At 41.2% G+C, this 14,113-nt stretch overlaps 1 protein-coding gene across 1 annotated transcript; it reads left to right on the top strand.

Moving 5' to 3' along the window:
* Nucleotides 1-378: 378 nt before the first annotated feature.
* On the top strand, nt 379-13,235 carry VDAC2 (voltage dependent anion channel 2). The gene is made up of 11 exons (XM_033130646.1): nt 379-490; nt 623-712; nt 920-974; nt 2,068-2,136; nt 2,977-3,026; nt 6,511-6,663; nt 6,758-6,810; nt 7,262-7,489; nt 8,356-8,506; nt 11,234-11,291; nt 12,672-13,235. Exons 3-11 carry the CDS (start codon nt 944-946, stop codon nt 12,761-12,763), a joined length of 885 nt encoding a protein of 294 aa, XP_032986537.1. The 5' UTR covers nt 379-490; nt 623-712; nt 920-943; the 3' UTR covers nt 12,764-13,235.
* Nucleotides 13,236-14,113: the final 878 nt, after the last annotated feature.

Genomic DNA, 14,113 nt, shown 5'->3' on the forward strand with positions numbered 1-14,113 from the left:
GCGGAGGGGGGTGGGAGGCGGCGAATGGCTGGCCGTGGTGCCCCTGTGCTCACTCCTTTATCCGACTCTAAAGAGACTGTTTCAGAAGCACACGCTGCACGTGCTCAGGGAAACCGGGCACAAAGCTCAGCTGACTCCTTTCAGACGCCCTACACCACGGATGGTGTGCAGGGCTTGGGAACAGCCAGGAAAGGGAACTGGGGAGCTGTACGTGACCTCCGGCGTGTGCCGCCGCGCCCCACGCGGGCACGCGCCTCGCGCTCCGCCCCGCCCGTGACGAGCGCGCGTGGAGCCTCCGCCCCATCCCCCGCCCTCGCGGTCCCCTCCGTGTACCATCCGCCGTTCCCCGCCCCATCGCCGCGGGGGCTGCCCTCGTAGCTGCCTGACCAGAGGGCCGGCAGCTTCTGCCTTTCTGGCTCCAGCCGACGGACCGAGGCGGCCCACCCTGGGGACAGGGGTTTCCTCGGCCCCCGTGGCCGTTCCGGAGCAGGTTGGAGTGGGCAGCCGGCGGCCCTGCGGGGACAGGCGCGGTGGACAGCCCCGGGGACAGCGGCGGGGTCCTGGCGGGGGGAGGGCAGGGTTGCGGCGGGCGGAACGGTGTCTCCTTCACTTCGCCCTCCAGCCCCGGCAGCTGCAGCCCGACCCACCGCGAGCCGAGCGGCCTTAGCTGCGAGCGGAACGGCGGCGGCGGCCCCTCTCAGGAGACCACTAGGTACCGCCGCGCCCGTCTCGCTCCGACCTGGGGACCTAGGCCTCGGCCGTCCAGCAGGAGGCCTGAGCCCGACTCGGGGTCGGCCCTGGCTCCCTAAGATGGCCGCGCTGCCCCGCGGCCCCTCGCCCATCTCTTGTCTGAGACATTCTTATGGCCCCTTGACCCGCTTCTTACTCTCGCTGACCGCACTTCTTGTCCCTTCCGCAGATCACCCATTTCCGCGGCCTCGCCATGGCGACTTACGGACAGAGCTGCGCGCGGCGTAAGTCTGGAGCAGGCATCTCTGCGGGATGGGGCGGTGTTGTCCGGGGAGTCGGAGCCGGTCCCCCAGAAAACCGCAACTTGTTTCCCCCCCATGTCTCCGAGGACTTGGAAATTGGTCCTTTTCGGTAGACACTCCACCGTCTTGACCGCCTGGCTCTGCGGAGGAGGAGCTGGGCTGCTGGATATCGGATGAAGGGACTAGGCCGGGAAAGTTGGTCTGTGGCCGCATTCACCTTTAGCTTTTGGACGTGTGTGAGGAACTCAGAAGCAAAAAGTTGCTGATTGTTGGATTCGGTCTTTGGAGGGGTTGGATCAGACTCTTTTTTGAGGAAGTAGTAAACCCCCATGTACTAGCGCAAGGTCATTACACGTGCTCCTAAGGGCGTGGACTCACTTTGTAGAATGAATGAGCTTGTGTGTGAGGAGCTTAGATTGCTTGCCTTTAAACCGCACGGTATTGACTAAGGACTTGAGTATCATGTTAATATGTTTAAAGTGCCATTTGATATTTAGTTGATGTAGGCACTTGAGTGAAACATACATGGCCGTGTTATTTCTATGTTCCAATATTTAAATTCCCGAAGTATTATATACAGTTCTCTTCCCACTCCAGAATGTAGGTTTTGACCTCAGTGAGGATATTAAAGTATATATTGGGGGAGAAGGGCTTGCCTTAGGTTTTGATTTTTATCTCATTTGGTTAAATCTCGTTCCAGTGATTTTGGCAGATGCATCTAGATAGATGTGTATGTGTTTGATTTTTTTTTTTGGTACTAGTCCAATCCTAACAGGTGAGGCTATAGGCACTGAGTAAATTTAGGAATAGAAGTCTGTTTTTCAATTTTGGAAGGAATTTCCCCAGTTTGTCTAGCCACTTATTGTGGTTACGCATTTTAGAAACAAGACTGTCTGTGGTATGTCTTCCATGGATTGTTAGAGTACAGTTTTATTGTTGCTTCTGGTGGTATCAAAACACATCTCCAACAAGTTGGACTGCTAGAATTTAAAGAGAGCAGCAGGTCATAATCCAGTTCTTGGACAGCAAGTGGGAGAACAGGAAACATTAACATTGGAATGTTTCTTTCTACCAGCAATGTGTATTCCTCCATCATATGCTGACCTTGGCAAAGCTGCCAGAGATATTTTCAACAAAGGATTCGGTAAGAACTTCTCTTTTTAAACTTTAGATCAGAAGTGAAAATATGTATTTGGATTGCTTAAGGAAATTAAGTTAATAATTTCTTCAAATTGTAAATATCTTGTTGCATTAATTCTTTTATTGGATACATTTTAGATAAAATGTCTATTAAAATAGTTCTGTAACAGTCCACATCCCCCTCCACTTCAATTTCCTCCAGTTTTTTCAAACTATAGTTCAAGGATTTTACCTTTAAGAAAAAGCAGCTGTGCTTTCATTTCCTTCAGTTGTAGTTTAGACCTTGATTAATTAGAACTATTCCTATGATTATGTATGTATGTTTTACTTTTGTGGTGGTGCCTCTTAACGGATTATGGGCTTGTCAAGTGAACTTGGGTTTTCTTCTTGAATATTTTGGTCCACCCCCTTCCACTTCAGATTATTTCTCCAGTTACTTAGATTATTAATCCAAAGGGGAGATAGGAACCTTTGGGATAAATGTTCTAAATGTCTATTATAATAAACTATTGGCTATTCTGAGATTTAAGCTGAATTAGTTCTCCAATCTGATGTTTAGGTTTTAAAGTTGTTTGAAAGCTTTTTTTGGGGGGGGCCGTGCCAAATAATACACCAAAACACTAGGCAAACTGCATAGAGATGTTCTCTCCATTACATGTCAGTTTACATAGGATAATTAAAAATTTTTCATTTAACTATTGTGTATCAACCTTTTTATCTTCCCCCTCCAAAAAAGGGGAAACCTTGGGTTTTTCTGTGTTTTTTTTTTTAACGTATAGTCTACTACTGATATGCATTTTTGTACAAAAGAATCATTTTGTTATCATTTACTCTCCACTTTAAGGTTTTGGGTTGGTGAAACTGGATGTGAAAACAAAGTCATGCAGTGGTGTGGTGAGTATTAGCTATCTAATAAGTTCTGATGAGCCTTTATGTAATTTTCTACCCATAAAATAGTCATAACTGAAAGATGTCTACCCAATTTGTCTTAAGAGGCAGAAGTTAATTTTATTTTAAGGGATTTGCGTGTAACTTGATTTATTTTGGCTTTGGTTGTTTTTTCATGTTGTCTTTTGCCATATTACTTACTGTGTATGCACAAGTAACTCAGGAAGGACACTGGTCATGTGAGACTGTTTATTCAGTAAGATTACAGGCTTGAAGGCAGGGAACCTGTTACACTTTTTCATAACCCTTTCTTTTAACGCCTATTAAAAGCATTAAGAGTTCTGGGCATAAAAATATTCAGTAACTCTTAATTTGAGTGTACTAATCGTTTATATAATGGTTATATTCTAGTAGCCCTTCTTGGGGAAGATTTCCCCATGTATTTTGTGAATTTACAGAATCCTGATTTGAGTGTTTTTAAAGAGGTTAATATTTTGGTATTTGATGTCTTGATTCCTCCTCACAAACTCCTCCCTTGCAGGGAGTAAAGTAAAATTTAGTTTTGTATAATTTCTTCCTCTAAAATGTTTGTTTTGAGATTGTTACGGTGATGGGTATAGTGTGTGCATATTGAATATTATTAGTTATTTTGATAAATTCTTGCTGTAGTTGATTCCCTTAGTGCACGTATCTGGTATTAAAATTAATTGTGTTATAGTTTTTAACGCCTAGACTTGGATTTCTTGGGTTTTACGTTTGTCCTGAGTGTCATTTGGTTTATTTGATCTGAAAAGGACGCCTGATTGTTCAGGTGGTTGAGTGACTTATTTGCTTAATGTAACAGGTTTCAGAGTAGTGACTTCATGTTTATTTTTTGTATTTCTGCTTATAACCTACTGAGGCACCTTATAAACACTTGCTGTGTATTTTTGAAACACAAAAGGCCTTTTAAAAAAAAAAGTAAAAGACTCAGTCCTGTGTTTTAAAAACTTATTTGATGGTTGGAGAGAGAAAATAAATTTTAAACTGGGGAAAATTAGAGAAATATATCAAATACTAGGTTGTTTGATAAATCAAAATCATTGTTGGAAATGAAGGGCTTATTGTGGACAGGGTTAAGGAAAGTTTTATGAAATTAGGTTTAAGATGATGGATGTATAGGAAGTGGGTTAGATGCAGTATATTTTCGTTTCCATTTAATGTATGTAGTTCAACAAGCATGGTACTGATGATGTAATATGTACCTGGCCCCAAATAAGTCTCATTAATGGCTGGCTGTATTCTCATCTGAACTGCAGAGATGTCCAGTCCACCCCAGAACATGGAAGCCTAAAGGTCTGCTAATGGAGTGAAGGGTGTAAGCTCTGCCAGTGGTGTTATCTGGCCCAGTTTTGGTCCCACAGTGTGACCATCTTGGTTTTGTGTCTTGAGGATTCTTTGGCTGGCTGTCAATCTGTGGGTCTATTGATGGCAGTGGGTGGGGCCTCAAGAATCATTAGTCAGTGTCACTCAGGAGTTAAAATAGCGACTCAGACACATTCCCTATTGAAACTACCTGCTAGAAGAACATGTTCCGTATGTATTGTTTTAATAATGCCTGCCTTTTGTGTAGAGCGCATGAATATGTGCAAAGCTTTCACAGTGTCAGTCCAGTTTAATCCTCTAGAGATAGGTTTTGTTATTATAATCAAAGAAACTGAGTCCCAGAAAAGTTAAATGTCTTCCTTTGTATTACTCATTCAGTAAACTACAGAAATGGACGCCAGGACTCATAATTTTTTTTGTAGTGTTCTTTCTTAACATAATTCAGGGTTCTTTTTTAGTATGGACTTTGAGTGTCAAGCTTTGACTTGAAATTCCTGTTAATGAAAGCATTAACAATTTCAAGCAATTGTGGATAAGACCTAAGGATTTGATTCTATTTCACTGCAGAGCAGTAGTTACACAAATGTTCTATTTTCTAAGTGAAGGGTGGTTGGCCTTTTATCCTATTGCACAGTTTTTGATGTTTCCTCACTATGCAGGTATTATTCATTTCAGATTGAATAGTTCAGATTGGCCATCTTCGTTAGACTTGGCTTTCCAGTGGCCAAAGGGTATAGCCATTATTAGCAGACAAATTGTGAGTCAGAACCTTCAGAGGGCTTTTTAATATTTTATCTTGGAAGATTTCAGTTGCCTGCCTGAATATATACTGAACTCTGAAAGATTATTAGATTTCTGGATTATCTGTAGCAGATTTTAAATTTCAGATTTGCTCTCCTCCGTGTTATGTTTTCCTTTTCAAGTGGTGTGCAGTTAAGGATTGGCAAGTTATTTATATTTGCTACAAATATAAGATTATATAATGCACTTCAAATTGATCCCTGTATGAGATTGTTTTTTCCCATCAATATCATTATTGTGCATAGTTTATATTATGGATGATATAAACCAGTTGTAGAATAAGTCCATAATTCCCTCCCCCTACTTTTTTTTCTTCATTTTTTTTTTTTTTAAGGCAGGCACAGCTCTCAGTGGCCCATGCGAGGGTCAAACCAGCAACCTCAGTGTTAGTATTAGCACCACACTATAACCAACTGAGCTAACCGGCCACCCCGTTTTTTTTTTCTTTTTTTAATGAAAATGTGAAAGATGGTTGGAAAGGCATGAAACCTGGTGAATACTCTTATCTCAGAGAAACAGAATATTGGGATCACCTACTGTTTTTCCCTGAAAATAAGACCTAGCTGGACCATCAGCTCTAATGCGTCTTTTGGAGCAAAAATTAATATAAGACCCTGTATTGTATTGTATTGTATTGTATTATATTATGTTATATTATATTATACCTGGTCTTATATAAGACCCAGTCTTATATTAAAATGAGACCGGGTTTTATATTAATTTTTGCTCCAAAAGATGCATTAGAGGTGATGGTCCGGCTAGGTCTTATGTTCAGGGAAACACAGTAAGAATTTAGAAAAACAGTTATTCATAGCATGAATTCCTATAGTGGGGTACTTTCAGAAAACATTTCATAATAAATAAGTATCTGTTATTATAAACTCTGATTTTAATGATGGGATCTGTGATTATTCATAGTGACTCATTTACTGTTTTTTTCAGTATTAGATAGATTGAATGCAATGTCAAAACATTCATTCCTTTTTTTTCCCCATTGATTTTGAATCCCAAATAAAATCACCTTAGAAGTTTCCTTGAAAGGTGTACAGTTTGTTTTTCACTTGAGAATTAGATACAGATTAACTTGTGATTGGTTGGACATGTCAGCTGTAAGTAAGGTGGCAGTTAGTAACTTAACAGGCTAATTTGTCACTTTTGTATATTATACACTGTAGCAAAGGATAGGAATATTTGGCAAGCTATAAAAAAGGATTAGTGAAGTTACTAAGTGTTTCAAGGCGTTTTCTTTCTGTTTGTGTAAGTTAGGCAGTGGATTCTTTATTGCCTACGAGAAAGTTCATGAAGTTATTTATTGTCTTATTAGGAATTCTCAACATCTGGTTCATCAAATACAGACACTGGTAAAGTTACTGGGACCTTGGAGACCAAATATAAATGGTGTGAGTATGGTCTGACTTTCACAGAGAAATGGAATACTGATAACACTCTGGGAACAGAAATCGCAATTGAAGACCAGGTAACATTTTGCAAATGTGCTTTAGTATTATTTACTTTTGTATTTCAAAAAATAAATAAAGCTGAAAACAGATTTTTTTTTTCTTTCAAAATAGATTTGTCAAGGTTTGAAACTGACATTTGATACTACCTTTTCACCAAACACAGGGTAAGCATGGTCATTTTTATCTGCTTTAAATGGAAAAGCAGTCCTCTTCTGTATATTTAGGAAAGATGCATATTTACTGTTGGATAGCTTACCCAGCTGCCTTGTGGCGAATTTCTCTTTCTGCCTTTTGAGTGTGAACTCTGTGGTCGCTATCACTGGCTTGCCTCTTATCATTGTGTGCACTAAGTTGGGTAATGAACATGTTTTGAATATGCTTTTGTGCTCAATGGCCAGTTCTGCAACGCAGCCTTCCTGTGTTGGTGGCGTCCAGTTACCCCACGTGCCCTTGTCTTCTAGTTCGTGAGCTATATATTTTTACCTCTTATGATTGATTACCCTGTTACTTCTTTTGCTCCAGTTATACTACAGTTCATTTAAGTCTGCTTTGTGCCCTCTGCATGTAAATCTTTCCCACTGGCATCAATTTTAAGTCAGTTTCTTCTTTTTCCAGAAAGAAAAGTGGTAAAATCAAGTCTTCTTACAAGAGGGAGTGTATAAACCTTGGTTGTGATGTTGACTTTGATTTTGCTGGACCTGCAATCCATGGTTCAGCTGTCTTTGGTTATGAGGGCTGGCTTGCTGGGTACCAGATGACCTTTGACAGTGCCAAATCAAAGCTGACCAGGAATAACTTTGCAGTGGGCTACAGGACTGGAGACTTCCAGCTACACACTAATGTGTAAGTATTTCTGTGGTGGGGTGTTATGATGTAGGACTTCAGATGACATTGATGTCTCTTGTCATTTCTTATTAATCTGGGTTGAACCTGAAGGATTTCTCTTAACCTAAAAAGATCATCTTCGGGCGTTTCTAGGGTAGCCCTCAAAAGTGTATCGTTAAAAAGTTAGTCTGACTTTTGGTGCTGAGAGTAAATGTTCATTTCATACAAGGCTTCATGTGCTTTGTATTTTCAGAAGAGGCTAAGACAGTGCCAGACTCTACCAGTGCATTCATTTGACTTAATTGTGATGTGTGAAGTGCTGATTTGATCGGATTGCCTAAAATGTATGGTGTTTTTACCTAACCCAACTTAGATATATATGTTGAAAAGACTTGAAAAGAATTTTTTTCCTTTATGCAAAAAATAATGCATTGGTAAATAATTTAAGTACAAAGAAGAAAAACAATTTCCCATAATCCCACCACCTAGGTATATAATCTTTATTAATTGTTAAAGTTCTGGTGTTTTACCTTTTTATATGTGTATGTACATAAAATACATAGAAATATCTGGAAAGGCTGTTTTATAAGCCTTTTTTCCCGTACCTAGTACATTGTGATCATTTTCCTATAGCGTTATGTATTCTGCAGCATGAGCTAGTGGCTGTGTGCTATTTCCACTGGATGGATAGACCATGATTTATTTGACCAGTCCTTCTTTGTGGACATAGGTTGGGAAAAGACCTCTTAAAACGAAAGTTTTCAGTGGAACACTAGAGATGCATGTGAGCAATTGCTTTTATTTAAATATAATGCTACAATATCAGCCTAGTGCCTTAAACATATTACAGTCTTCTAGATTTACTAATTTAAAATATCTTACAGCAATGATGGAACAGAATTTGGAGGATCAATTTATCAGAAAGTATGTGAAGATCTTGACACTTCAGTAAACCTTGCCTGGACATCAGGTACCAACTGCACTCGTTTCGGCATTGCAGCAAAATATCAGTTGGATCCCACTGCTTCCATTTCTGTGAGTACTACTCTGGGCTTAGAATAGATGAATGGGGTTTGGGCTTGTGGGAATTAATCTTCAGGTATGTTCAATTGTGTTGAGAATTTGAACTGTGGTTCATATTATCCCCAATTCACACACAGATTGGGATTAGAACTTTGAATACTGTTTTTGCTGTGGAGACAGTATTAGAAGTTTCATATCCAAGCCACAGGAGTTTTTTTTAACCTCAAAAGTTTATAGATACTAACCCTGAGCTCAAGCTTGTCTAAGCCCAGGGAAGCTGGTGTTTTGGGTCCTGGGCAGTTCTCATTCCTGTTGGGGAGTAAGTACTTCAGTTGTTACTTTGATTTGTTATGGTTTATAAAATATCTTCGGATTTGATCTCAGTGCTCAGTGGTATGCATGCCATTTTGCAGGTGAAGAAACCAAAGCTTGGAGAGGACGGACTTAACACCACTGCTAGGGAGAGGGTAGGGGGAGTAGAGCCGGGACTAGCCTGCATATCTTTTGATTTCCCTCCCATCTAGGGTGACCAGCTAGCTCATCCTGCTTTGCCTGGGCCTGTCCCAGCTTTAGCGCTGAAGTCCTGCGTCCCCAGGACGTGCCTCCCATCCTGGACTACTAGCTGGGTCAGATGGCCACCCTAGGCCAATCCATAGGCTCGCTCTGCTGTTTCTTCCTTCAGTCACAGTGGATTAGGGTACGAGGAGGTGCAGTGTCTCAGGGTGTAGAGGGACTGGCTCCAATTTCCGGCAGATAAGCAGCTGTTGCTTGTGTCAGTTGTTTACAGGTCAGTGACTGTCTGTATTGTATGTACTGGGAATGACAGAAGGTAAATCTTTTGGGAGAATTATTTGTTGCATAAAGGGACATTCATTCTGAGGACAGTGGTTTGATAATTTAGGCAGCTAAGTTTTGGCCCGTTCTTGTTTCATTTTAACACAGTTGTAATCAGGATGAGCAGCACCTGGAATGCTTCTCCCACTGGCAGGGCAGTTAGTTACTCATCGGTTTTCCCTTCTGTGTCTAACCACGTGCAGCAGTAAAACCTCCGAGTCCCATGCACACGGCTCTCTGGTGGCTGCTTGCTCCTCCTTGTGTGTTTGTGGCCATCTCGGGTGCAGTGCCCGCAGAAGAGGCTACTCTCACCGTCTAAAGTGGGTGGGAGCTTAGGACCTGCATGTCTATGAGCGACTCCTGGGGACTCCTTGGAAATGTACCCAGCACTTCCCGCCTGAGGAGTGCTGCTGTTGCCCTGATCGGATCACCCCGAGCAGTGCTTCCTGCCCCATCACAGCTTCATGGTCGACTCCTAGTCTAAAATGGTGGGAACTTGCGTCCAGTTTTCTTAGGATCTTAATTTGTTGGGCACACGATGGTCACTGGTGGGGCATTTCTTCCTGAGACAGTGAACTCACATGGTCACTGGTGGTTCATGAGGTGGCTGTAGCGCCAAGTGACTAGAAGTGTTTACATGACTTTTGCCTGTACAGCTACATCATTTCTCTTTCTGGATTGGGCTGGGTGGTTTTGTTTTTCTTAAAGGATATTTTTTTTTATTATTATTTTATTGGGGAATATTGGGGAACAGTGTGTTTCTCCAGGGCCCATCAGCTCCAAGTCGTTGTCCTTCAATCTAGTTGTGGAGGGCGCAGCTCAGCTTCAAGTCCAGTCACCATTTTCCATCTTTAGTTGCAGGGGGCACAGCCCACCATCCCACGTGGTAATTGAACCGGCAACCTTGTTGAGAGCTCGCGCTCTAACCAACTGAGCCATCCGGCCGCCCCTGGGTCAGGCTGTTTTGATGTTACACATTATAAGAGGGTGTAGACGTCAAGTCATTTCCAAATCTATTTATGATGCCAGAGGCTGTTTGTTTCCTTTTTACCGTAGCACTCAGAATGCTGCAGAGCAAAGAGCAGCCTAGGCCCTGGAGACTGGAACAGGGTGCTCCCATTTACGGCCGTAGGCCTGTGGGATGGCTTAATGTGTCAGTACTAGGAGAGAATGGAGCTACTCCTCCCGTGTCTTGTTCTTCGGGGCTTCGTTCAGCCCGTGAAGGTCTGTGACTAAATCCTAAAGTAATAGAATTGTACAAGGAGGGCAGGCACCTGGATTGGTAACAATGCCCCATTGGAACGTCTTCTCAAGAATAGTCAGTTGCGTACAGCCAAGGCCCAGGGGCATTCATGAGAGGTGTGAGAAAGGGAGGTAAAGGGTTTTCAGTCGACCTTGTTCTTGGAGAAAGTGCTTGCCACTTGGAGATTTTCAACCTTGATGATTTTGATTCTTTAGGAAGACCCTTGAAAGTAGTAATGTGCATGTCAAAGGCATGGATTTAAACTTCACCTCCCACACTTTAGGCTGGTGTGTGTGTCACATAGCTAGTGAGCCTGGTGGACTTCCATCAGTCACATTTTGACGTGGTTTTGTTGTGTTAGCTTAGACTCAAAAAGGACGATTTCTTTATGAGAGTCTGTAGGCTCTTGAGTGATATGGACATTTTTGGGATCTTGTGATACATCCCAGTACACACATCAAGGGTATCGTGTCCTACTGATAATTTGACTTTAATGGATAAGAATTAAGGAGTACCTGGTTTTTATTTGGCTGAATAAACATTACATTTCATTGTAATGTGAGTAAAAGGCTGAACACTTCATAATTGCATGATAGGGAAATGTAGGGGCTTTGTCTCCTTTGAAAAATTTTTCTTATAGTTGTTTATGCATTTTATTTTAGGCAAAAGTCAACAACTCTAGTTTAATTGGAGTGGGCTACACTCAGACTCTGAGGCCTGGTAAGTATTCTCGATAAAGTAGAATTTTTCTGATAACTGTTTTAAAAATTAATTTTCATTTCTTGGCTTATTTTGCAAACCTTTCAAGCATACAGAATTGACAGAAGAGTACAATGAACTTGTTCACTTTTTGCCACAATTTTGTATTCCTTTTCTGACCCCCGCCCCGCCCTTGTCCCCGCTTTTTCTGATGAGCTGTTTGGAAGGTGCAGTTATAATATTATGACACTTCTCTGAATGCTTAAGCATGTGTCCTCCTCAGAGTAAAAACATTTCTCCTGTTCTGCATAACCATAATACCATTATCACACCTAAGGAAATGACAGTGACACAGTGTTGTTATTTAATATCCATTCTCTATTCACTTTCCTCACTTGTACCTGAAATGTCTCCTAGTAATTGTTATTTCTTCCATCAAAGTTCACTCATTGCTTTGGTTGTTGGTTGTTTGGTCTCTCTAATCTTACTTACTTTACATGGTATTTTGAGCCTTGCTGTGTTTCCTAAAGCAGTATTTCTCAAGCTTCAGTGTGTGCATGAATCACCTGGGGATCTTGTTAAAATGTAGATTCTGATCCCCTAGGTTTGGGATGAGGGGTTCTCTCTCTCTAACAAGCTCTTTGATGATGCCAGTATCCCTGGTTCTTGAACCATTTGGATAGCAATGTTCTAAAGCACTTGGAACTTTATCCTCCTCCAAATAGAGATTTTCCCCCAGACTTTTGTATTTTGACTATTTTTAAACCTAAAGAATATTACCATGAACACCCATATGCTCTTCCCACACTCACCAATTACTAACATTTACCACCTTTGTTTTATCTCTCCATGTCTATATACATAATCTTTTTTTCTCATGCCCTTATGAGTTATTTAAATGTATGTTTTCCAGAGATGTAGACACATCAGCCCTAGCGTGCATATGCCAAGAGTAAGACATGGTTCTTTGTAACTACAATACCATTGTCACAACTAAGAAAATCAACATTAATTTATTTTAATAATACCTAATATGTACTATAGTCTGTTGATTTCTCCACTTGTCCCCAAAATGTTTCTTATTGTTTTTCCTTTCCGGGATTTAGTTATGATTGTTTTAGTCTTTTTCAGTCTGGATAGTATATTGAACATTATTGTGTTTTCGAGAGCACTTTGAGCTTTATTATTACCGTTTTCGGGCTCTGACTTGGGATGGTGCCAACTGAATTCTCTGGTATCTCAGATACTCCCAGGTACCCTTTGGTGTCTGGAACTAATAGGTCATTTGGCTGGCTTAGGAAAAGTGACAGGCAGAGGCAGACTCGGGGCGATTATTAAAGAAGACTGCAGACTCTCCTGAGATTTTTCACAAACATCATGGTTGTCTGTTTTTGTTTACAGGTGTGAAGCTTACACTGTCTGCTCTGGTAGATGGGAAGAGCATTAATGCTGGAGGCCACAAACTTGGGCTTGCCTTGGAGTTGGAGGCTTAATCCAGCTGAAAGAAACCTCTGGGAATGGGTATCAGAAGATTAAGATTTGGCCTTAATATATTTCCAGTGTGACCAGCAAGCTTTTATCCCCCAAGAAGGTGATCAAAACAAAGGATGATCTAAACAAGAGCTGTATTTTAAATATTTAGACAGTTACTTGTTAGCTGGTTTCTAGTTGAATTGGTTATCTAACTAGTTACCAATGCTGCAGTCGTGCAGTAACCTATACATTATTTAAATGTATTTAACTATTAAATGCGCTCCCCACCAATAATGAAATAGACCTTTATGAAAACTGTGCAGTTGTGTGCATGTTTGTTTTTATGTTCCTTTTAACATTGAATATAGCCATTGAATGGAATGGATCAGTGGATTTAAAATGAGGTTAAAAAACTTTTTGTTAAATTCTACCATTAGAATCACTTTGGTATCCTAAAACATTACAAATTACGAATAAAATAAGTATACATAATTAACGATGCCAAGTATATTTGCGGAGTTAAAAATTTGCTAGCTAGGGTCACGTCTCCCCGGTACCTAGTTAATGCTTAATTTTTCCAGTGAGCATTTTGCCCTGTATCAAAATCTATGCCACAAAGTCCTCTGTGTCTCTAGAGTAACTCCATGAGCTTTTTAGACCATAACAAGAGGATACATGCCTTTACATCTTCACTTTGTAAATTTGTGCAGAATTATACTGGAATATTGTTAACCCCAGGAAAGGTTGGACAGTAAGTGATGACAATGAAGGGATGGTGCTGAAAAGTTATATATACAAACCGTACTCCTGCAAGCTATTGCTACAGAAAATGAACTAGGCCCTAGTTATGTGGGACGGGACTAGGTGTAGGGAACTGGAGTAAGATGTAGACACTACCATGTTTCCCCCAAAATAAGACGGGGTCTTATATAAATTTTTGCTCCAAAAGACGCATTAGGGCTTATGTTCAGGGGATATCATCCTGAAAAATCCTGCTAGGGCTTATTTTCCGGTTAGGTCTGATTTTCGGGGAAATGTGGTATCAGTAACCAGAGGGACTGTGAGAGGGGAGTACACAGTCCGAGTGAGCAGTCCTTTCTCCCAGGCGCACACCGACTGCAAAGCTTGGGCCTAAGTTTGAGACCACAGGCAACGCCTTCAGGCTGTGTGGACTTTGGACTTCATATGGACTTGGGCTGAATGATAGAAATTAATAAGTGATTCTGGTTGGAAAAATAGGACAAAGCATGTTTTTTGATGGGAAGAGAGAGTTTGAAGGATAGAATCAAAGGTTAGGGAAGGGGATATTTATCCAACAAATGCATGACAGTAGACCTGAAGTACAGTTTGAAGCCTGAGGAGGCAGATAA

The sequence above is a fragment of the Rhinolophus ferrumequinum genome, chromosome 16 (genome assembly GCF_004115265.2).
Source record: "Rhinolophus ferrumequinum isolate MPI-CBG mRhiFer1 chromosome 16, mRhiFer1_v1.p, whole genome shotgun sequence".
Classification (NCBI taxonomy): domain Eukaryota; kingdom Metazoa; phylum Chordata; class Mammalia; order Chiroptera; family Rhinolophidae; genus Rhinolophus; species Rhinolophus ferrumequinum.

Bases quoted from the DNA above. Each gene is read 5' to 3' on its own strand.
- VDAC2 (XM_033130646.1), top strand. From the start codon at position 944: ATGGCGACTTACGGACAGAGCTGCGCGCGGC. The intron at 975-2,067 runs GTAAGTCTGGAG...TCTTTCTACCAG, and splicing joins CGGACAGAGCTGCGCGCGGC to CAATGTGTATTCCTCCATCA. The intron at 7,490-8,355 runs GTAAGTATTTCT...AATATCTTACAG, and splicing joins TTCCAGCTACACACTAATGT to CAATGATGGAACAGAATTTG.